At 45.6% G+C, this 25,232-nt stretch overlaps 1 protein-coding gene across 1 annotated transcript in view; it reads left to right on the plus strand.

The window, feature by feature from the left end:
- The window catches only part of zgc:77375 (uncharacterized protein LOC402927 homolog), a 39,737-nt gene that overhangs the window by 7,915 nt on the left and 6,590 nt on the right, over positions 1 to 25,232 (plus strand). The window contains 4 exon segments of the mRNA XM_064967244.1: positions 460 to 581; positions 4,876 to 5,079; positions 7,011 to 7,123; positions 8,368 to 8,461. Of these exon segments, the coding sequence (XP_064823316.1) occupies positions 460 to 581; positions 4,876 to 5,079; positions 7,011 to 7,123; positions 8,368 to 8,461 (533 nt within the window).

Below are 25,232 nucleotides of genomic sequence, written 5' to 3' on the forward strand. Positions count from 1 at the left end.
CAGGTCATCTACAAGTCTATGCTAGGTAAAGCTCCGCCTTATCTCAGCTCACTGGTTACGATAACAACACCCACCCATAGCACGCGCACCAGCAGATATATCTGTCACGTTCTGACCTTAGTTCCATTGTTTTGTCTTTGTTTAGTATGGTTAGCGCGTGAGTTGGGATGGGCAGTCTGTTTGTTTTTCTATGTTGGTTTCTGTGTTCGGCCTAGTAATCTCAATCAGAGGCAGGTGTCGTTAGTTGTCTCTGATTGAGAATCATACTTCGGTATCCTTTTTTCCACCTGTGTTTCGTGGGTGTTTGTCTTTCATGTCAGTGTTTGTCACCACACGGGACTGTTTCGTTGGTGCACGTTATTTTGTTTTGTTCCAGTGTTCTGTTGTTTTTATTAAACATTATGGACACTTACCACGCTGTGTTTTGGTCCTCCGATCCTTCTCGCTACTCCTCTTCAGAAGAAGAGGATGAGGTTCGTTACAGAAACACCACCACAAAAGGACCAAGCAGCTTGGTAACGGGCAGCAGCAGCAGAAGCAGCGATCGCAGGACTCCTGGACAGGGGAGGAGATTCTGGAGGGTAAGAGACCCTTTGGCGCAGGCTGGAGAATATCGCCGCCCCAAGGCTGAGCTGGAGGCAGCGAAAGCAGAGAGGCGGTGGTATGAGGAGGCAGCACGGCAGCGCGGCTGGAAGCCCGAGAGGCAGCCCCAAAAATGTATTGGGGGGTGGCACCCGGGGAGTGTGGCGAAGGCAGGTAGGAGACCTGTGCCAACTTACCGGAGAGAGAGAGGGACCGGGCTGGCACCGTGTTATGCCATGAGGCGCACGGTGTCCCGGGGTGTGTGCATAGCCCTGTGCGGTACATCCCAGCTCCTCGTATCGGCCGGGCTAGAGTGGGCATCGAGCCAGGTGCCATGAAGCCAGCTCAGCACATCTCCTCAGGCCGGTGTACATGGCACCAGCCTTACGCATGGTGTCCCCGGTTCGCCAGCACAGCCCAGTGCGGGCTATTCCACCTCACCGCACTGGCCTGGCTACGGGGAGCATTCAACCAGGTAAGGTTGGGCAGGCTCGGTGCTCGAGACATACTGTGCGCCTTCACGGTCCAGGCTATCCGGTGCCACCTCCACGTACCAGCCCTCCGGTGGCAGCCCCCCACAACAGACTGTCTCTCCGTCTTCTCCCTACAGGTGCTCCCGCCTGTCCAGTGCTGTCAGAGCCTTCCTCCTCTCAGCGCTGTCAGAGTCTCCCGTCTGTCCTGAGCTGTCATTGTCTCCTGTCTGTCCTGAGCTGCCAGAGTCTCCTGTCTGTCCTGAGCTGCCAGAGCCGACAGTCTGTCCTGAGCTGCCAGAGCCACCAGTCTGTCCTGAGCTGCCAGATCCGTCAGTCAGCCAGGAGCTGCCAGATCCGTCGGTCAGCCAGGAGCTGCCAGAGCCATCAGTCAGCATGGAGCTGCCAGAGCCGTCAGTCAGCCAGGAGCTGCCAGAGCCGTCAGTCAGGCAGGAGCTGCCAAGCCATCAGTCAGCCAGGAGCTGCCAGAGCCGTCAGTCAGCCAGGAGCTGTCAGAGCCGTCAGTCAGCCAGGAGCTGCCAGAGCTGCCAGAATCGCCCTTCACTCCGGAGCTGCCGGAGTCTCCCGCCTGTCCGGCGCTGCCAGAATCTCCTGTCCACTCCTGTCCATTCGGGACCCGTTGCTAGGGTCATACTTAGGTACAGTGCCTTGCGAAAGTATTCGGCCCCCTTGAACTTTGCGACCTTTTGCCACAATTCAGGCTTCAAACATAAAGATATAAAACTGTATTTTTTTGTGAAGAATCAACAACAAGTGGGACACAATCATGAAGTGGAACAACATTTATTGGATATTTCAAACTTTTTTAACAAATCAAAAACTGAAAGATTGGGCGTGCAAAATTATTCAGCCCCCTTAGTTAATACTTTGTAGCGCCACCTTTTGCTGCGATTACAGCTGTAAGTCGCTTGGGGTATGTCTCTATCAGTTTTGAACATCGAGAGACTGAAATTTTTTCCCATTCCTCCTTGCAAAACAGCTCGAGCTCAGTGAGATTGGATGGAGAGCGTTTGTGAACACCAGTTTTCAATTCTTTCCACAGATTCTCGATTGGAATCAGGTCTGGACTTTGACTTGGCCATTCTAACACCTGGATATGTTTATTTTTGAACCATTCCATTGTAGATTTTGCTTTATGTTTTGGATCATTGTCTTGTTGGAAGACAAATCTCCGTCCCAGTCTCAGGTCTTTTGCAGACTCCATCAGGTTTTCTTCCAGAATGGTCCTGTATTTTGGCTCCATCCATCTTCCCATCAATTTCAACCATCTTCCCTGTCCCTGCTGAAGAAAAGCAGGCCCAAACCATGATGCTGCCACCACCATGTTTGACAGTGGGTATGGTGTGTTCAGGGTGATGAGCTGTGTTGCTTTTACGCCAAACATAACGTTTTGCATTGTTGCCAAAAAGTTCAATTTTGGTTTCATCTGACCAGAGCACCTTCTTCCACATGTTTGGTGTGTCTCCCAGGTGGCTTGTGGCAAACTTTAAACAACACTTTTTATTGATATCTTTAAGAAATGGCTTTCTTCTTGCCACTCTTCCATAAAGGCCAGATTTGTGCAATATACGACTGATTGTTGTCCTATGGACAGAGTCTCCCACCTCAGCTGTAGATCTCTGCAGTTCATCCAGAGTGATCATGGGCCTCTTGGCTGCATCTCTGATCAGTCTTCTACTTGTATGAGCTGAAAGTTTAGAGGGACGGCCAGGTCTTGGTAGATTTGCAGTGGTCTGATACTCCTTCCATTTCAATATTATCGCTTGCACAGTGCTCCTTGGGATGTTTAAAGCTTGGGAAATCTTTTTGTATCCAAATCCGGCTTTAAACTTGATGCTGGTTATACAACTGGGACGATGCTGGTTTATAAAGCTGGGATGATGCAGGTTTATCCACTGTGCAATCCGGTTTCTGAGCTGGTCACGGGTGCACCTCAGACACGCTCAAGGTACTAAACGATATCATAACCGCCATCGATACCATACAGTACTGTGCAGCCGTCTTCATCGACCTGCTCTCTGCGCTTTTAACGGACCTCTGAGACTATCACAGTGCAGGTGCATTTATACGGAGACTTGATTACACACAGGTGGATTGTATTTATCATCATTAGTCATTTAGGTCAACATTGGATCATTCAGAGATCCTCACTGAACTTCTGGAGAGAGTTTGCTGCACTGAAAGTAAAGGGCCTGAATAATTTTGCACACCCAATTTTTCAGTTTTTGATTTGTTAAAAAAGTTTGAAATATCCAATAAATGTCGTTCCACTTCATGATTGTGTCCCACTTGTTGTTGATTCTTCACAAAAAATACAGATTTATATCTTTATGTTTGAAGCCTGAAATGTGGCAAAAGGTCGCAAAGTTCAAGGGGGTCGAATACTTTCGCAAGGCACTGTATCCTTTTTTCCACCTGTGTTTCGTGGGTGTTTGTCTTCCGTGTCAGTGTTTGTCGCCACACGGGACTGTTTCGTTGATGCACATTATTTTGTTTTGTTCTAGTGTTCTGCTGTTTTATTAAACATTATGGACACTTACAACGCTGCGTTTTGGTCCTCCGATCCTTCTCGCTACTCCTCGTCCTCTTCTGAGTTCGTTACAATATCTCACTGGTCATCCCCAAAGCCAACACCTACTTTGGCCGCCTTTCCTTCCAGTTCTCTGCTGCCAGTGACTGGAACGAATTGGAAAATCGCTGAAGCTGGAGACTTACATTTCCCTCCCTAACTTTAAACATCAGCTATCTGAGCAGCTAACCGATCGCTGCAGCTGTACATAGTCCATCTGTAAATAGCCCACCCAATCTACCTACCTCATCCCCATATTGTTTTATTTACTTTGCTGCTCTTTTGCACACCAGTATCACTTCTTACACACCATCATCTGCTCATCTATCACTCCAGTGTTAATCTGCTAAATTGTCATTACTTTGCTATAGCCTATTTATTGCCTTACCTCCTTACTCCATTTGCACACACTGTATATAGACTTTCTTTTTTTCTATTGTGTTATTGACTGCACGCTTGTTTATTCCATGTGTAACTCTGTGTTGTTGTTTCTGTCGCACTGCTTTGCTTTATCTTGGCTGGGTCACAGTTGTAAATTAGAACTTGTTCTCAGCTGGCTTACCTGGTTAAATAAAGGTGAAATAATAATTTTAAAAATATATAAAGCTGGGATGATGCTGGTTTATAAATCTGGGATGATGCTGGTTTATAAAGCTAGGATGATGCTGGTTTATAAAGCTGGGATGATGCTGGTTTATAAAGCTAGGATGATGCTGGTTTATAAAGCTAGGATGATGCTGGTTTATAAAGCTGGGATGATGCTGGTTTATAAAGCTAGGATGATGCTGATTTATAAAGCTGGGATGATGCTGGTTTATAAAGCTGTAAAACATTGTTTAGTATTATGCTCTGAGAATGCTCTATTCTTTGCAGTGCAGGTTAGAGGTTAGGGTGGGTCTGTCTGTGTCTGTTTGGGTCTGTCTGGGTCCGTTTGCATCTGTCTGGGTCTGTTTGCATCCATCTGGGTCTGTTTGCGTCTGTTTGCGTCTGTCTGGGGCTGTTTGCTTTTGGTTGTGCAGATCAGGACCAGATCTTGCCGTTTTGCTGTGATGCCATGCATGGATGGTTTGTGTGTGACAACACCTGAAATGTAAAAAGTAAATTAATCCAAACTAAAAATAAATCCAAACTAAAAAACAACAACTGAAATGTAAAGAATGGTTGTACCGTATTTGTCACATGGTTTGTCCAATGCCTTTCTCAGAAGTGTCAAAGATCCTCTTTGTGCTCTAGATCCAGCCAGGGTTCGGTCTGCTGTTTGACATCGATGGGGTGCTGGTCCGGGGGAAGACTCCTATTCCAGCTGCTAAAAAGGCCTTCCAGAAGTTGGTGGACTCCAGAGGACAGTTCTTGGTTCCTGTGGTGTTCGTCACCAACGCTGGAAACTGTCTTCGTCAGAAGAAGGCTGATCAACTGTCTCAAATACTGGGAGTGCCTGTGAGTCCAAACCTAACTCTACCCTCTGACCCCTAGCCCTAACCTTGGGAGTGCCTGTGAGTCCAACCCAAACCCTAACCTCTGACCCCTAACCCTATTTCTGGGAGTCCAACCCCAACCCTAACCCAAACCTCTGACCCCTAACCCTAACCTCTGACTACTAACCCTGGGAGTCCAACCCTAACCCTAACCTTTGACTACTAACCCTGGGAGTCCAACCCTAACCTTTGACCCCTAACCCTAACCTCTGACTACTAACCCTGGGAGTCCAACCCTAACCTTAACCTCTGACTACTAACCCTAGGAGTCCAACCTCTAACCCTGGGAGTCTAACCCTAACCCTGGGAGTCCAACCCTGGGAGTCTAACCCTAACCCTGGGAGTCCAACCCTGGGAGTCCAACCTCTAACCCTGGGAGTCCAACCTCTAACCCTGGGTGTCTAACCTCTAACCATGGGATTCTAACCCCATAAATCTACCCCCTAACCCTGGGAGTCTAACCCCTAACCCCTGGGAGTCTAACCCTAACCCTGGGAGTCTAACCCTGGGAGTCTAACCCAAACCCCTGGGAGTCTAACCCTGGGAGTCTAACCCCTAACCTTGGGAGTCTAACCCTGGGAGTCTAACCCAAACCCCTGGGAGTCTAACCCTGGGAGTCTAACCGCTAACCTTGGGAGTCTAACCCTGGGAGTCTAACCCTGGGAGTCTAACCCCTAACCCCTGGGAGTCTAACCCTGGGAGTCTAACCCCTAACCTTGGGCGTCTAACCCTGGGAGTCTAACCCATAACCTTGGGAGTCTAACCCTGGGAGTCTAACCCAAACCCCTGGGAGTCTAACCCTGGGAGTCTAACCGCTAACCTTGGGAGTCTAACCCTGGGAGTCTAACCCCTAACCTTGGGCGTCTAACCCTGGGAGTCTAACCCTGGGAGTCTAACCCCTAACCCTGGGAGTCTAACCCTGGGAGTCTAACCCCTAACCCTGGGAGTCTAACCCCTAACCCTGGGAGTCTAACCCTGGGAGTCTAACCCCTAACCCTGGGAGTCTAAGCCCTGGGAGTCTAACCTTGGGAGTCTAACCCTGGGAGTCTAACCCCTAACCCTGGGAGTCCAACCCTGGGAGTCCAACCCTGGGAGTCCAACCCTGGGAGTCCAACCCTGGGAGTCTAACCCTGGGAGTCCAACCTCTAACCCTGGGAGTCCAACCTCTAACCTTGGGAGTCTAACCTCTAACCCTGGAAGTCTAACCCCTAACTCTGGGAGTCTAACCCCTAACCCTAGGAGTCTAACCTCTAACCCTGGGAGTCTAACCCCCAACCCTGGGAGTCTAACCCCTAACTCCGGGAATCTAACCCCTTACCCTGGGAGTCTAACCACTTACCCTGGGAGTCTAACCCTAACCCTGGGAGTCTAACCCTAACCCTGGGAGTCTAACCCCTAACCCCGGGAATCTAACCCTAACCCAGGGAGTTTAACCCTAACCTTGGGAGTCTAACCTCTGACCCTTGGAGTTCAACCCTAACCCCTAACCCCAGGGATCTAACCTTAAACCTGGCCCTGGGAGTATCTGCAAGCCAGGCTCATGTTTCATGTCTCTTACAGCAAGCTAATTCACCTGGAGGTCGGATCTGAGGAGTGCAAATAACATTCATGTAAAACTGTCTGGATGTTGTCATAGTGTCTGTCACCTGACTTAGAATCACTATCATTAACATGCAATGATCTGTCACCTGACCTAAAATCATTATCATTAACATGCAATTATGTTATCTGATCTACAATCATTATCATTCTCACTTTATACTGAAGGTGTTTTCAGGCTGTGTTTTCAGGCTGTGGTTTCAGGCTGTGGTTTCAGGCAGCAGCCGCTCCAGTAGACTGCAACAGTCACTCTGTTTGATTACTTTGTATCTGTGTTGTGTCTTTCTCTTGTAGATCTCCCAGGACCAGGTGATGCTGTCTCACAGTCCTCTCAGGATGTTCACGAAGTACCATGAGAAATGTGTTCTGGTGTCAGGACAAGGACCTGTACTGGATATCGCTAACAAGTATCTGTCTAATCACTTCTAACTCTGCTTGCTGTTTCACTGTGCTATCATCACCAGATGTATGTAGTTACTCAGCCAGTGTGAGTAGCTTTGACATTTAAAACATCAATCAAAGCCTTTAGTCTGTCTTAGAGGGGTAGTTCTATGTTGATCAGTGAGATCACATGGCTGTACAGCTGGTTGTGTTTTGTAACCCTGGTTCATCTGCTCCCCATACATTCAAGGTCTCTGTGATTACTGGGTGACAGCCTGGCAGGTCCAGGGACAGTAATGAGAGCTTATACAATAATAGTGCTCTGAGAACTGGGGGGTGCATTTTAGGTGAAGCCAACAAAATGTTGTGCACCGATGATGATGATAAGAGCAGATGATGTTGTAGTTCAGTTAAAGGTTTGGCCTACTGCTTCAGCCTGGGGGCTAGCAAACCTAAACACAGCATCGTCAGCCATGCTGATGATCAGACCATTTCCAGCACAGAGAATACATAACGGTCTTTGATATAGTATAAACTGTGGAAATTCCACTGAGTATACAAAACATTAAGAGTATTCCATGACATAGACTGACCAGGCGAATCGAAGTGAAAGCTATGATCCCTTATTGATGTCAATTGTTAAATCCACTTCAATCAGTGTTAATAAAGGGGAGGAGATAGGAAAAATAAGGACTTTCAAGCCTTGAGACATGGATTGTGTATGTGTGCCATTCAGAGGATGAATGGGCAAGATAAAACATTTAAGTGCCTTTGAACGGTTTGTATCAAGAACTGCAAGGTTGCTGGGTTTTTCACATCCATGTGTATCAAGAATGGTCCACCACCCAAAGGACATCCAGCCGATTTGATACAACTGTGGGAAGCATTGGAGTCAACATGGGTCAGCATCCCTGTGGACTGCTTTCAATACCTTGTAGAGTCCATGCCCCTACGAATTGAGGCAAAAGAGGGTGGGGTACCAGTAAATATTATGAAACTGTTCCTAATGTTGGGCTCCCGAGTGGTGCAGTGGTCTAAGGCACTGCATCTTAGTGCAATATGCATCACTACAATCCCTGGTTCAAATCCAGGCTGTATCACATCTGGCCTTGATTGGGAGTCCCACAGAGTGGCGCACAATTGGCCCAGCGTCGTCCGGGGTAGGCTGACAATGTAAATAAGAATTTGTTTCTTAACTGACTTTCCTACTTAAATAAAGGTTAAATGTATGTTATAGATGTTACCATGTTGATCCTTAACGTTCCTCCAGTCTGGGCTTCCAGAATGTGGTGAGCATCGACATGTTGAGAGAATACTTCCCCCTGCTGGATATGGTGGACCACAACAGACGACCCAAACTACCAGTAGGAACACGCACGCACACACACCTGCACGCACAGTGGTGCTGTTGGACAGGAAAAACCATTCATGCAACCTCATTGGATCATGGTGGCCATATTGTTTGAGCTAGAGTCCTGGAAGATGTTGTGTTTAAAAACATGGGTACATGCACTACAGTTCAATAGTTTGGGTCACTTAGAAATGTCTTTGTTTTCCATGAAAATATACATGAAATTAGTTGCAAAATGAATAGGAAATATAGTCAAGACGTTGACAAGGTTATAAATAATGATTTTAAAATGAAATAATAATAGTGTCCTTCAAACTTTGCTTTCGTCAAAGAATCCTCCATTTGCAGCAATTACAGCCTTGCAGACCTTTGGCATTCTAGTTGTCAATTTGTTGAGGTAATCTGAAGAGAGTTCACCCCATGCTTCCTGAAGCACCTCCCACAAGTTGGATTGGCTTGATGGGGACTTCTTACGTACCATACGGTCAAGCTGCTCCCACAACAGCTCAATATGGTTGAGATCCGGTGACTGTGCTGGCCACTCCATTATAGACAGAATATCAGCTGACTGCTTCTTCCCTAAATACTTCTTGCATAGTTTGGAGCTGTGCTTTGGGTCATTGTCCTGTTGTAGAAGGAAATTGGCTCCAATTAAGCGCTGTCCACAGGGTATGGCATGGAGTTGCAAAATGGAGTGATAGCTTTCCTTCTTCAAGATCCCTTTTACCCTGTACAAATCTCCCACTTTACCACCACCAAAGCACCCCCAGACCATCACATTGCCTCCACCTCCACCAGACCATCACATTGGCTCCACCAGAACATCACATTGCCTCCACCTCCACCAGACCATCACATTGCCTCCACCAGACCATCACATTGCCTCCACCTCCACCAGACCATCACATTGCCTCCACCAGACCATCACATTCCCTCTTCCTCTACCAGACCATCACATTGCCTCCACCAAACCATCACATTGCCTCCACCTCCACCAGATCATCACATTGCCTCCACCAGATCATCACATTGCCTCCACCTCCACCAGACCATCACATTGCCTCCACCAGACCATCACATTGCCTCCCTCCACCTCCACCAGACCATCACATTGCCTCCCTCCACCTCCACCATCACATTGCCTCCACCAGACCATCACATTGCCTCCACCTCCACCAGACCATCACATTGCCTCCGCCTCCACCAGACCATCACATTGCCTCCCTCTACCTCCACCAGACCATCACATTGCCTCCCTCCACCTCCACCAGACCATCACATTGCCTCCGCCTCCGCCTCCACCTCAAAACAAATCCAATTTTATTTGTCACATACACATGGTTAGCAGATGTTAATGCGAGTGTAGCGAAATGCTTGTGCTTCTAGTTCCGACAATGCAGTAATAACCAACAAGTAATCTAACTAACAATTCCAAAACTACTGTCTTATACACACACGTGTAGGGGGATAAAGAATATGTGCATAAAGATATATGAATGAGTGAAGGTACAGAGCGGCATAGGCAAGATACAGTAGATGGTATCGAGTACAGTATATACATATGAGATGAGTATGTAAACAAAGTGGCATAGTTAACGTGGCTAGTGATACATGTATTACATAAAGATGCAGTAGATGATATAGAGTACAGTATATACGTATACATATGAGATGAATAATGTAGGGTATGTAAACATTATATTAGGTAGCATTGTTTAGAGTGGCTAGTGATATATTTTACATCATTTCCCATCAATTCCCATTATTAAAGTGGCTGGAGTTGAGTCAGTGTGTTGGCAGCAGCCACTCAATGTTAGTGGTGGCTGTTTAACAGACTGATGGCCTTGAGATAGAAGCTGTTTTTCAGTCTCTCGGTCCCAGCTTTGAAACACCTGTACTGACCTTGCCTTCTGGATGATAGTGGGGTGAAGAGGCAGTGGCTCGGGTGGTTGTTGTCCTTGATGATCTTTATGGCCTTCCAGTAACATCGGGTGGTGTAGGTGTCCTGGAGGGCAGGTAGTTTGCCCCCGGTGATGCGTTGTGCAGACCTCACTACCCTCTGGAGAGCATTACGGTGGTGGGCGGAGCAGTTGCCGTACCAGGCGGTGATACAGCCCGCCAGGATGCTCTCGATTGTGATTCTGTAGAAGTTTGTGAGTGCTTTTGGTGACAAGCCGAATTTCTTCAGCCTCCTGAGGTTGAAGAGGCGCTGCTGTGCCTTTTTCATGATGCTGTCTGTGTGGGTGGACCAATTCAGTTTGTCTGTGATGTGTATGCCGAGAAACTTAAAATCACAATCATCTCATTAGTTTTATTGACATTGAGTGTGAGGTTATTTTCCTGACACCACACTCCGAGGGCCCTCACCTCCTCCCTGTAAGCCGTCTCGTCGTTGTTGGTAATCAAGCCTACCACTGTTGTGTCGTCCTCAAACTTGATGATTGAGTTGGAGGCGTGCGTGGCCACGCAGTCGTGGGTGAACAGGGAGCACAGGAGAGGGCTCAGAACGCACCCTTGTGGGGCCCCAGTGTTGAGGATCAGCGGGGTGGAGATGTTGTTGCCTACCCTCACCACCTGGGGGTGGCCCGTCAGGAAGTCCAGTACCCAGTTGCACAGGGCGGGGTCGAGACCCAGGGTCTCGAGCTTGATGACGAGCTTCGAGGGTACTATGGTGTTAAATGCCGAGCTGTAGTTGATGAACAGCATTCTCACATAGGTATTCCTCTTGTCCAGATGGGTTAGGGCAGTGTGCAGTGTGGTTGAGATTGCATCGCCTGTGGACCTATTTGGGCGGTAAGCAAATTGGAGTGGGTCTAGGGTGTCAGGTAGGGTGGAGGTGATATGGTCCTTGACTAGTCTCTCAAAGCACTTCATGATGACGGAAGTGAGTGCTACGGGGCGGTAGTCATTTAGCTCAGTTACCTTAGCTTTCTTGGGAACAGGAACAATGGTGGCCCTCTTGAAGCATGTGGGGACAGCACACTGGGATAGGGATTGATTGAATATGTCCGTAAACACACCAGCCAGCTGGTCTGCACATGCTCTGAGGGCGCGTCTGGGGATGCTGTCTGGGCCTGCAGCCTTGAGAGGGTTAACATGTTTAAATGTTTTACTCACCTCGGCTGCAGTGAAGAAGAGGCCGCATGTTTTGGTTGCAGGCCGTGTCAGTGGCACTGTATTGTCCTCAAAGTGGGCAAAAAAGTTATTTAGTCTGCCTGGGAGCAAGACATCCTGGTCCGTGACGGGGCTGGTTTTCTTTTTGTAATCCGTGATTGACTGTAGACCCTGCAACATACCTCTTGTGTCTGAGCCGTTGAATTGAGATTCTACTTTGTCTCTATACTGACGCTTAGCTTGTTTGATTGCCTTGCGGAGGGAATAGCTACACTGTTTGTATTCGGTCATGTTTCCGGTCACCTTGCCCTGATTAAAAGCAGTGGTTCACGCTTTCAGTTTTACGCGAATGCTGCCATCAATCCACGGTTTCTGGTTTGGGAATGTTTTAATCGTTGCTATGGGAACGACATCTTCAACGCACGTTCTAATGAACTCACACACCGAATCAGCGTATTCGTCAATGTTGTTGTCTGACGCAATACGAAACATATCCCAGTCCACGTGATGGAAGCAGTCTTGGAGTGTGGAATCAGATTGGTCGGACCAGCGTTGGACAGACCTCAGCGTGGGAGCTTCTTGTTTTAGTTTCTGTCTTTAGGCAGGGATCAACAAAATGGAGTCGTGGTCAGCTTTTCCGAAATGAGGGTGGGGCATGGCCTTATATGCGTCGCGGAAGTTAGAATAGCAATGATCCAAGGTTTTGCCAGCCCTGGTTGCGCAATCGATATGCTGATACAATTTAGGGAGTCTTGTTTTCAGATTAGCCTTGTTAAAATCCCCAGCTACAATGAATGCAGCCTCAGGATGTATGGATTCCAGTTTGCAAAGAGTCAAATAAAGTTTGTTCAGAGCCATCGATGTGTCTGCTTGGGGGGAATATATACGGCTGTGATTCTACTCGAAGAGAATTCCCTTGGTAGATAATGCGGTCGACATTTGGTTGTGAGGAATTCTAAATCAGGTGAACAGAAGGACTTGAGTTCCTGTATGTTGTTGTGGCCACACCACATCTTGTTAGCCATAAGGCATACGCCCCCGCCCCTCTTCTTACCAGAAAGATGTTTGTTTCTGTCGGCGCGATGCATGGAGAAACCAGCTGACTGCACCGACTCCGATAGCGTCTCTCCAGTGAGCCACTCGGATTTCATCAACCTTGTTGTCAAGAGACTGGACATTGGCGAGAAGTATACTAGGTAGTGGTGCACGATGTGCCCGTTTCCGGAGTCTGACCAGAAGACCGCTTCGTTTCTCTCTTTTACGAAGTCGTTTTTTGGGTCGCCGGCTGGGATCCATTCCGTTGTCCTGGGTGAAAGGCAGAACACAGGATCCGCTTCGCGAAAGTCATATTCTTGGTCGTACTGATGGTGAGTTGACGCTGCTCTTATATTCAGTAGTTCTTCTCGACTGTATGTAATGAAACCTAAGATGACCTGGGGTACTAATGTAAGAAATAACACGTAAAAAAACAAAACACTGCATAGTTTCCTAGGAACGCGAAGCCTCCACCTCCTCCAGACCATCACACTGCCTCCACCATGCTTGACAGATGGCATCAAGCACTCCTCCGGCATCTTCATTTTTTCTGCGTCTGTCGACACAGTTCTTCTTTGTGATCCGAACACCTCAAATTTAGATTTGTTTGTCCATAACACTTTTTTACAATCTTCCTCTGTTCAGTGTCTGTGTTCTTTTTCCCATCTTAATCTTTTTGTACTTTTATTGGCCAGTCTGGCTTTTTCTTTGCTACTCTGCCTGTACTTGTCCTCTTGCTCAGTTGTGCACCGTGCCTCCCTCTTTCTATTCTGGTTAGAGCCAGTTTGAGCTGTTCCGTGAAGGGAGAGATCTTCAGTTTCTCTCATGGAATAGCCTTAATTTCTCAGAACAAGAATAGACTGACGAGTTTCAGAAGAAAGTACTTTGTTTCTGGCCATTTTGAGCCTATAATCGAACCCACAGATGCTGATGCTCCAGATACTCAGCTTGTCGAAAGAAGGCCAGTTGTATTGTTTCTTTAATCAGGACAACAGTTTTCAGCTGTGCTAACATAATTGCAAAAGGGTTTTCTAATGATCAATTAGCCTTTTAAAATGATAAACTTGCATGAGCTAACACAACGTGCCATTGGAACACAGGAGTGATGGTTGCTGATAATGGTCCTCTGTACACCTATGTAGATATTCCATTCAAAATAAGCCGTTTCCAGCTACAATAGTCATTTACAACATTAACAATGTCTACACTGTATTTCTGATCACTTTGATGTTATTTTAATGGACAAAAAATATGCTTTTCTTTCAAAAACAAGGACATTTCTAAGTGACCCCAAACTTTTGAACTGTAGCGTACATTTTTTCAACAACAGGTTATGGTCAATAACATCAAAGGCTGCACTGAAATATAACAGTACAGCTCCCACAATCTTCTTCTTCTTAATTTCTTTCAAACAATCATCAGTAATTTGTGTCAGTGCAGTACATGTTGAGTGCCTTTCTCTGCAAGCATGCTGAAAGTCTGTTGTTAATTTGTTTACAGAGAAATAGCATTGCATTTGATCAAACACCATTTTTTTCAACAGTTTGCTAAGAGCTGGCAGCAAGCTGATAGGTCTGCTGTTAAAACCAGTAAATGCCGCTTTACCACTCTTGGGTTGCTGACTTACTTTGTCTTCCCTCCAGGCCTGAAGACAAAGACTTTCCTCTAGGCTCTGATTAAATATATGACAGATAGGAGTGGCTATAGAGTCAGCTACCATCCTCAGTAGCTTTCCATCTAAGTTGTTAATGCCAGGATGTTTGTCATTATTGATCGATAACAATCATTTTTCCACCTCTCCCACACTAACTTTACAAAATTCAAACTTGCAATGCTTTTATTTATTTTTACGCATGAGTACAATGGCTCACTTCGTTGTTGGGATTTCCTGCCTAAGTTTGCCCACTTTGCAAATTAAGTAATCATTAAAATAATTGGCAACATCAAATGGTTTCACGATGAATACTGCATCTGATTTGATGAAAAATTGAGTTGTATGTGTCTTTCTGCTCATAATTTAATTTAAAGTACTAAAGTAGAGATCTTGGCATCAAAATACAGTTTCTTCTTTTTTTTGTTTAGTAACATAATTTCTCAAATTGCAATAGGTCAGCCAGTCAAATGTGCAGCCAGACATATTAGCCACTCACATTTACATTTACATTACATTTAAGTCATTTGGCAGACGCTCTTATCCAGAGCGACTTACAAATTGGTGAATTCACCTTATGACATCCAGTGGAACAGCCACTTTACAATAGTGCATCTAAATCATTTAAGGGGGGGGGTGAGAAGGATTACTTTATCCTGTCCTAGGTATTCCTTAAAGAGGTGGGGTTTCAGGTGTCTCCGGAAGGTGGTGATTGACTCCGCTGTCCTGGCGTCGTGAGGGAGTTTGTTCCACCATTGGGGGGCCAGAGCAGCGAACAGTTTTGACTGGGCTGAGCGGGAACTGTACTTCCTCAGTGGTAGGGAGGCGAGCAAGCCAGAGGTGGATGAACGCAGTGCCCTTGTTTGGGTGTAGGGCCTGATCAGAGCCTGGAGGTACTGCGGTGCCGTTCCCCTCACAGCTCCGTAGGCAAGCACCATGGTCTTGTAGCGGATGCGAGCTTCAACTGGAAGCCAGTGGAGAGAGCGGAGGAGCGGGGTGACGTGAGAGAACTTGGGAATGTTGAACACCAGACGGGCTGCGGCATTCTGGATGAGTTGTAGGGGTTTAATGGCACAGGCAGGGAGCCCAGCCAACAGCGAGTTGCAGTAATCCAGACGGGAGATGACAAGTGCCTGGATTAGGACCTGCGCCGCTTCCTGTGTGAGGCAGGGTCGTACTCTGCGGATGTTGTAGAGCATGAACCTACAGGAACGGGCCACCGCCTTGATGTTAGTTGAGAATGACAGGGTGTTGTCCAGGATCACGCCAAGGTTCTTAGCGCTCTGGGAGGAGGACACAATGGAGTTGTCAACCATGATGGCGAGATCATGGAACGGGCAGTCCTTCCCCGGGAGGAAGAGCAGCTCCGTCTTGCCGAGGTTCAGCTTGAGGTGGTGATCCGTCATCCACACTGATATGTCTGCCAGACATGCAGAGATGCGATTCGCCACCTGGTCATCAGAAGGGGAAAGGAGAAGATTAATTGTGTGTCGTCTGCATAGCAATGATAGGAGAGACCATGTGAGGTTATGACAGAGCCAAGTGACTTGGTGTATAGCGAGAATAGGAGAGGGCCTAGAACAGAGCCCTGGGGGACACCAGTGGTGAGAGCGCGTGGTGAGGAGGCAGATTCTCACCACGCCACCTGGTAGGAGCGACCTGTCAGGTAGGACGCAATCCAAGCGTGGGCCGCGCCGGAGATGCCCAACTCGGAGAGGGTGGAGAGGAGGATCTGATGGTTCACAGTATCGAAGGCAGCCGATAGGTCTAGAAGGATGAGAGCAGAGGAGAGAGAGTTAGCTTTAGCAGTGCGGAGCGCCTCCGTGATACAGAGAAGAGCAGTCTCAGTTGAATGACTAGTCTTGAAACCTGACTGATTTGGATCAAGAAGGTCATTCTGAGAGAGATAGCGGGAGAGCTGGCCAAGGACGGCACGTTCAAGAGTTTTGGAGAGAAAAGAAAGAAGGGATACTGGTCTGTAGTTGTTGACATCGGAGGGATCGAGTGTAGGTTTTTTCAGAAGGGGTGCAACTCTCGCTCTCTTGAAGACGGAAGAGACGTAGCCAGCGGTCAGGGATGAGTTGATGAGCGAGGTGAGGTAAGAGAGAAGGTCTCCGGAAATGGTCTGGAGAAGAGAGGAAGGGATAGGGTCAAGCGGGCAGGTTGTTGGGCGGCCGGCCGTCACAAGAAGCGAGATTTAATCTGGAGAGAGAGGGGAGAAAGAGGTCAGAGCACAGGGTAGGGCAGTGTGAGCAGAACCAGCGGTGTCGTTTGACTTAGCAAACGAGGATCGGATGTCGTCGACCTTCTTTTCAAAATGGTTGACGAAGTCATCTGCAGAGAGGGAGGAGGGGGGGAGGGGGAGGAGGATTCAGGAGGGAGGAGAAGGTGGCAAAGAGCTTCCTAGGGTTAGAGGCAGATGCTTGGAATTTAGAGTGGTAGAAAGTGGCTTTAGCAGCAGAGACAGAGGAGGAAAATGTAGAGAGGAGGGAGTGAAAGGATGCCAGGTCCGCAGGGAGGCGAGTTTCCTCCATTTCCGCTCGGCTGCCCGGAGCCCTGTTCTGTGAGCTCGCAATGAGTCGTCGAGCCACGGAGCGGGAGGGGAGGACCGAGCCGGCCTGGAGGATAGGGGACATAGAGAGTCAAAGGATGCAGAAAGGGAAGAGAGGAGGGTTGAGGAGGCAGAATCAGGAGATAGGTTGGAGAAGGTTTGAGCAGAGGGAAGAGATGATAGGATGGAAGAGGAGAGAGTCACGGGGGAGAGAGAGCGAAGGTTGGGACGGCGCGATACCATCCGAGTAGGGGCAGTGTGGGAAGTGTTGGATGAGAGCGAGAGGGAAAAGGATACAAGGTAGTGGTCGGAGACTTGGAGGGGAGTTGCAATGAGTTTAGTGGAAGAACAGCATCTAGTAAAGATGAGGTCGAGCTTATTGCCTGCCTTGTGAGTAGGGGGGGAAGGTGAGAGGGTGAGGTCAAAAGAGGAGAGGAGTGGAAAGAAGGAGGCAGAGAGGAATGAGTCAAAGGTAGACGTGGGGAGGTTAAAGTCGCCCAGGACTGTGAGAGGTGAGCCGTCCTCAGGAAAGGAGCTTATCAAGGCATCAAGCTCATTGATGAACTCTCCGAGGGAACCTGGAGGGCGATAAATGATAAGGATGTTAAGCTTGAAAGGGCTGGTAACTGTGACAGCATGGAATTCAAAGGAGGCGATAGACAGATGGGTAAGGGGAGAAAGAGAGAATGACCACTTGGGAGAGATGAGGATCCCGGTGCCACCACCCCGCTGACCAGAAGCTCTCGGGGTGTGCGAGAACACGTGGGCGGACGAAGAGAGAGCAGTAGGAGTAGCAGTGTTATCTGTGGTGATCCATGTTTCCGTCAGTGCCAAGAAGTCGAGGGACTGGAGGGAGGCATAGGCTGAGATGAACTCTGCCTTGTTGGCCGCAGATCGGCAGTTCCAGAGGCTACCGGAGACCTGGAACTCCACGTGGGTCGTGCGCGCTGGGACCACCAGATTAGGGTGGCCGCGGCCATGCGGTGTGGAGCGTTTGTATGGTCTGTGCAGAGAGGAGAGAACAGGGATAGATAGACACATAGTTGACAGGCTACAGGAGAGGCTACGCTAATGCAAAGGAGATTGGAATGACAAGTGGACTACACGTCTCGAATGTTCAGAAAGTTAAGCTTACGTAGCAAGAATCTTATTGACTAAAATGATTGAAATGATACAGTACTGCTGGAGTAGGCTAGCTGGCAGTGGCTGCGTTGTTGACTTTGTAGGCTAGCTGGCAGTGGCTGCATTGTTGACACTACACTAATCAAGTCGTTCCGTTGAGTGTAATAGTTTCTACAGTGCTGCTATTCGGGGGCTAGCTGGCTAGCTAGCAGTGTTGATTACGTTACGTTACGTTAAAAGAACGACAATAGCTGGCTAGCTAACCTAGAAAATCGCTCTAGACTACACAATTGTCTTTGATACAAAGACGGCTATGTAGCTAGCTAGCTACGATCAAACAAATCAAACCGTTGTACTGTAATGAAGTGAAATGAAAATGTGATACTACCTGTGGAGCGAAGCGGAATGTTGACCGGGTTGTTGACGTTCTATACGGTAGACGTTGGCTAGCTGTTGGCTAGCTAGCTAGCAGTATTTCCTACGTTAAGGACGACAAATAGCTGGCTAGCTAACCTCGGTAAATTAAGATAATCACTCTAAGTCTACACACTCTAAACTACACAATTATCTTGGATACGAAGACAGCAAAGACAACTATGTAGCTAGCTAACACTACACTAATCAAGTCGTTCAGTTGAGTGTAATAGTTACTACAGTGCTGGTAGACGGTGGACGTTAGCTAGCTGCTGGGCAGATAGCAGTGTAGACTACGTTAGGACGACGAAATACGATAATTACGCAATTATCTTTGATACAAAGACGGCTATGTAGCTAGCTAAGAAGAAATTGCTAAGGTTAGACAAATCAAACTGTTGTACTATAATGAAATGTAATGAAAAGTTATACTACCTGCGGACCGAAGTGTAGATGCGACCGCTCGCTCCAACCCGGAAGTAGAAGAAATTGCTAAGGTTAGACACTCCAACCCGGAAGTAGAAGAAATTGCTAAGGTTAGACACTCCTTTTGCTCCATCTCTTTCAACAATTCCTCATCAAACCATGGATTTTTAACAGGTCTTAGTCCGTTTCTTAGCAGGTGCATGTTTATCAATAATGGGAAGAAGCAACTGGATGCTCCTTATTAAATCACATCAGACCAACAAATATTTTGAACATCATTCACATAAGAGTCACAGCAAAGTATTTTGTATGATCTCTCATACACAATTTTAGTCCCATCTTTTGGAACTTAGGCTTTCCTGCTTTATTGTGATCACTGCATTCAATGGGTACGGATACAGCACACACGTCCTTGGGTCGCTCATATTTTCAGTTCGCTGCAGCTAGCAACTGGAATGAGCTGCAACAAAGTGGACAGTTTTATCTCAATCTCTTCATTCAAAGACTCAATCATGGACACTCTTACTGATAGTTGTGCGTGTTATATTGTTGTCTCTAGCGTCTTGCCCTTTGTGCTGTTGTCTGTGCCCAATAATCTTGTACCCTGTTTTATGTTGCTACCATGTTGTGCTGCTGCCATGTGGTGTTGCTACCATGCTGTGTTGTCATGTGTTTCTGCCATGCTCTGTTGTTGTCTTAGGTCTCTCTTTATGCAGTGTTCTCTTGTCGTGATGTGTGTTTTGTCCTTTATTTTAATCTCAATCTCAGTCCCTGCCCCTGCAGGAGGTCTTTCGCCTTTTGGTAGGCCGCCATTGTAAATAAGAATTTGTTCTTAACTGACTCGCCTAGTTAAATAAAGGTTAAATTAATAAAAAAATACAGCTTTAGAACAAAGTTCTACAGTATTAGTACAAATGTGATCAATACATGTGGAGGATCTTGTTCCTGTAGTGTTTCTAAACACCCTGGTAGGTTGATTAATAACCTGAACCAGATTACAGGCACTGGATACAGTGAGAAGCTTCCTCTTGAGCGGACAGCTTGATGAAAACCAGTCAACATTCAGGTCCCCAAGAAAGTAGACTTCTCTGTTTACATCACATACACTATCAAACATTTCACACATATTAATTAGATACTGACTGTTAGCACCTGGTGGCCTGAAGCAGCACCCCCAAAAAAAGGCGTTAGATGTGCCAGGTGAACCTGCTACCATAACACTTCAATAACACTTGACATAAGACCTTCTCTAAGCATTACAGGGATATGGCTCTGAATATATACAGCAACACCTCCCCCATAAGCATTCCTGTCTCTTCTATAGATGTTATATCCTTGTATTGCTACTGCTGTATCATACAACTAAATATCTAAGTGAGTCAGAAATGGCTAATATATTAATGTTATCTGATGATAGCAAGTTATTGATTTCATTAATCTTATTTCTTAGGCTACATATGTTAATATGGGCTATTTTCAGCCCTTTCCTGTTTAGCTTATCAGAGATAAACATAATATGGAAAAGAGGAAACAAAGCAAGAGGAAAAAAAGATGCAGTCCATGAATCAGTTGGTGTGTGTAAGTGTGTGTGTGCTGCGGGGTTGAAGCTACAAACCCATAGGTTGTCTTACCCCTAACATGCTTTTCGGAGGGAGGGTGGAAAACAAGCATTTCACTGTAAGGTCTACACCTGTTGTATTTGGTACTAAACTAAAACACTAAGCTATTTTCTTGTTGTTGTAAGAACTGCTTGTAGAACTATTTTTGTTTGTTTAAAAGATCCTTAAGCTGTGATAGAGAGACAATCAATCAAATGTATTTATAAAGCCCTTTTTACATCAGCAGATGTCACAAAGTGCTGTACAGAAACCCAGCCTAAAACCCCAAACAGCAAGCAATGAAGATGTAGAAGCACGGTGACTAGGAAAAACTCCCTAGAAAGGCAGGAACCCAGGAAGAACCCTAGAGAGGAACCAGGCTCTGAGGGGTGGCCAGTCCTCATCTGGCTGTGCCGGGTGGTGATTATAAGAGTACATGGCCATTTAAGGCCATATTGTTCTTCATGATGTTCAAACAGTACCTCAACAGTACTCCCGCCTGCTTTGGTCTTGGTTATGCCAACAACGTAGGTTACGCTGTCACTTCCAGACAGGGCAGGTTGCAGGGATCTAGAAAGCCACAAGTCGGGACAATCTGCGGTCCCAGCCACAATGGCTAACCGCTTCACGGGCTGCGTTCAAGCACTCAAGAAAACCCAGCTAGCTTAATAGGCAGCTAGCTAGCAGCTAGGCTAGCTGCTATGCCAAATCATATCAAATTGTATTTGTTACATGCGCAGAATACAACAGATGTAGGTAGACCTTACAATGAAATGCTTACTTACAAGCCTTTAACCAACAATGCAGTTTTAAGAAAATAGCCCCCCCCAAAAAAGTAAGAGATAAGAATAACAAATAATTAACGAGCAGCAGTAAATAACAATAGCTATATACAGGGGGTACCGGTACAGAGTCAATGTGGAGGCTATATACAGGGGGTACCGGTACAGAGTCAATGTGCGGGGGCACTGGGGACCCCAAACAGCTCCTCAGATCCGGCCTTGGGATCTGTCCTAGACTGGTCAGATAGTAACAGTCCCAGCAACTGATGCCAACCATGACACAGGATCCAAAATCAAAAGGTAGCTAGCTAGAAACCAAACTTTTTCAATAGACTTTCAAAACTTTCCAAAACAACAAACCGAGCTCTCCCTCGTTCCGTGTTCAATGGGAAGTGAAGAAGATATTTAAAGTAGTCAACATCATTACAAATGGTCCAAAATAGATCAAAGGACTATTGCATGATCGGTTGATGTTGAGTTGTGATATTTGGCAAGTGTGGTAAGGAGTACAGAAGAAGCTCATCCTAGGGTGATGTGTCCAATTTGTCCAGATGGTGACATTATGATGCGAGTGTGTGTCTGTGTGTGTGTGTGTTTGACTATGTGCATTTACAGTATGTATGTGAACGTTTTCATAGTGAAACACTATCAAAACTCCTGATGCACCTTTTCAGGTAGTACTAACACTTTTGCCATCATACAACAACTTCTCAACTGACTTCAACATTTACCAACAATGAACAACAGTACCTAGCTTGAACCCTGACAACACTGCTCGCTGCTTTAATTATTGTGGGGTTTGCAAAGCAAAAGCCTCCACTTAAATCTTCAACATAATTCTCACTTTTTATTGTTATTAATGGGACGTATGAAGCAAACGTCACATTCTAAAACTTTGTTGTACGTCTTTTTATTCTTCTTCTGCACGCTACTCCTCTTACACTGCAACAAACACCATTCACACTTTAAAACGTCTTTCTTTTTGGCCATCTTCATTCACTTTAATGTGGCTAATTATTGTGACATCATCACTTCCAACTTCCATCCACTGTAAATGCAACAATGCAACTTTTGACATAAATCAGCTACTTTGAGCACTTTGACAAAAACTTACACAAAGAATCAAAGGTTGTGACATCTTCCTCTACTTCTCTGCTATTCAAATCTGGAATAATAACAGAATGATCTGGTACCAATCAAACGTTACAGCTGTTTAAGTGACCTCAACATTTTCTGTAACTTTTTCTGAGTGTAGTTATTTGTGTTGAAATATGTTATCTAACACAATCCAAAGTAATAAGGTTGATAGTGTAGTCTATCAAAGTAATCATACTGATTATTTTACAACATTTAAGTTTGACTATATTTAACTCTTGGCTTAAGTAAAACATTTTAAACTTCTTCAACTCCCACAAAAATACATGTAAGGAGTTGAAGCAAGTCCCATCAAATGTTTCATAATGGAAAATTACCATCAAGTTATTGTTAGGTGGGACTTGCGAAGCAAAAGTTCATACTTTAAATCTTCATCTTATTTTTCTGCCTGCTACTCCTCTTACACCGTTTAAACTAGAAACACCATTCAAACTAAAAATAGTGTGTTTGCATACAACTTTGAAAAGAACGTATTTATACTTTTTAAACTATACATTTTTTTGGTCATTCTTTTTGTCCATCTTTGTTCATTTTAATGGAACTTTTTTCAACATTCTAAAGCACCCCGTTGTGACATCAACGTTTCCAACATTCACTGTAACTTTCTATGTAACTTTTGAAACATCAGATACTTTGACCACTTTGCAATCAATTTAGGCAAAAGGTTAAAGCATATGAAATCTTCCTCTACTTCTCTGCTTTTCAAACCTGAAATAATAACAGAATTATCTGGTACCGATCAAATGCTACAGCTGTTTAAGTAACTGCATCAACAACATTTTCTCTAACTTTTTATAAACAACTTAACATTTGACCACTTACCCAACACGTTAGACAAAACGTTAGAGAGTGTGGCATCTTCGTCTACTGTTATGCTTTTCAAATGTTTGCAGAACAAAAATATCCGCTACAGAACAAAAATATCCGCTATACAGCAGTTTTAGTAAATATATTAACACTTTTTCCCCAACTTGTTCCAAACTACACTCCCCCCAAAAGTCAGCCAGAAACTTAGAGCGTATGGAATCTTCCTCTACTTCTCTGCTTTCCAAATCTGGCTTTGAACAAAAATATCTTCTACCAATAAAAAGTTACAGTTGTTTGTTGGAGTTTAGAGTGAAAAAAGAAGCTAGCTAACGTCAGCTCTCTCATAACATGTCATTGAGCAGCTCAAACGAAGTCATTGCTATGGATACCGATGCATTTAAATGGAAAAATGTGCATTAAATAATTCACAAACAATAATTATTGAACTGTTCAAGCTAGGGACACCAAACAAACGTTCCCATGTTCAGGCTATGATAACTTCAAATTCTCAAAAACTTTGATCAACTATAACTATATAAATTAGCATAAAATAACCCCACAACAGTAACTCTTGAACATTTCAAGCAAGAGACACCAGACCAACTTTCACTTGCTCAGGCTATCATACCCTATCAATTAATCAAGCTAGCAAGCACACCACATTTTCTACAGGAAATGTACTTTTCTAGTTATTGGTGAAGAAAAAAAAATCCCATGAGATGAAAATGTCAGGAATGTTCAGATTAGCAACATAATAAAGGTCCAATGGCCACACCCTCTCATGCAATACCATGCAAGACTCAATTTATCTAAATTGAGTCGCTATAATGGGCACATGTTTATCTCTCTTGATCTGTTTGACTCAGAGTGATGAAATTTGTCACACACGCTCAGGGAGGTGAGTCAAGCTAACCTGAAGAAAATTGTTGAGTTTGGCCGCATGGTGGCGCTGTTGGACAGGAAGAAACATTCATGCAAGCTCATTGGTTCATAGTGGCTATGTCGTTTAAAGACGTGCATCCATAAATGCTATATACCAAATTTGGTTCCAATCGGTTAAGCAGTTCAGGAGAAGTAGACATTTAAAAATAGTCAAAAATACATCAACGTTATATTGCATGATCTGGTTGATTTAGAGTTCTGATATTTGCCAAGTGTGGTCAGGAGTACAGAAGCATCTCATCCTAAGGCGATGTGTCCTGATGGTGGCACAGTGGACCCACAGCTTGAACCCTGGTAAGGCTGCTTGCAGGTATATTTAGGGGTTCAAGCAGCAACACTGGTGAAATCCTGTTGTATTTGTTCCACTTCATTATTGTTATTATATTCCTCTTTCTATCATGTTGGTGAAGAAAAAAAAACATTTCCATGAGATGCAAAGGCCCTGGACTGTGCAACTTAACAACATGGTAAAGTCCCTAGGGCCACACCCTCTCACGCAATACCATGGCAATTGGCCACATGGCGGCTCTATAACAAGAGATTGAAAAGTCTAAGTCATGTAATTTAGTTCATAGGTCCCTCCCCTCACAAGGAACAAATTTGTCTCAAGAACCCATAAAGTCCACCTCTGCTATGACTGTGTTCTCCCTATGTATGTCATGTTGTGTTACTGTATATTATTGTATATACTGGTAGTTCAGAATATTATATAAATTTAGCAGACACTTTTATCCAGTAGCCCAAAATATATTCCTACCACCTGAAGCTGAGGATACCCTACCCATGGTGTATCACCATGTTACCTGTGCTAGAGCAGGATCACATGCACAGCAGGGAGGAGATGGTGATTGAGAGTGACTGTGCCCACGTTAGGGTGTATGTACTCTGGTGTCCTAGGGACACTTTAGGGTGTATGTACTCTGGTGTCCTAGGGACACATTAGGGTGTATGTACTCTGGTGTCCTAGGGACACTTCAGGGTGTATGTACTCTGGTGTCCTAGGGACACTTCAGGGTGTATGTACTCTGGTGTCCTAGGGACACGTTAGGGTGTATGTACTCTGGTGTCCTAGGGACACTTTAGGGTGTATGTACTCTGGTGTCCTAGGGACACTTCAGGGTGTATGTACTCTGGTGCCCTAGGGACACTTCAGGGTGTATGTACTCTGGTGTCCTAGGGACACGTTA

The sequence above is a fragment of the Oncorhynchus masou genome, chromosome 6, assembly GCF_036934945.1.
Source record: "Oncorhynchus masou masou isolate Uvic2021 chromosome 6, UVic_Omas_1.1, whole genome shotgun sequence".
Taxonomy (NCBI): Eukaryota; Metazoa; Chordata; class Actinopteri; order Salmoniformes; family Salmonidae; genus Oncorhynchus; species Oncorhynchus masou.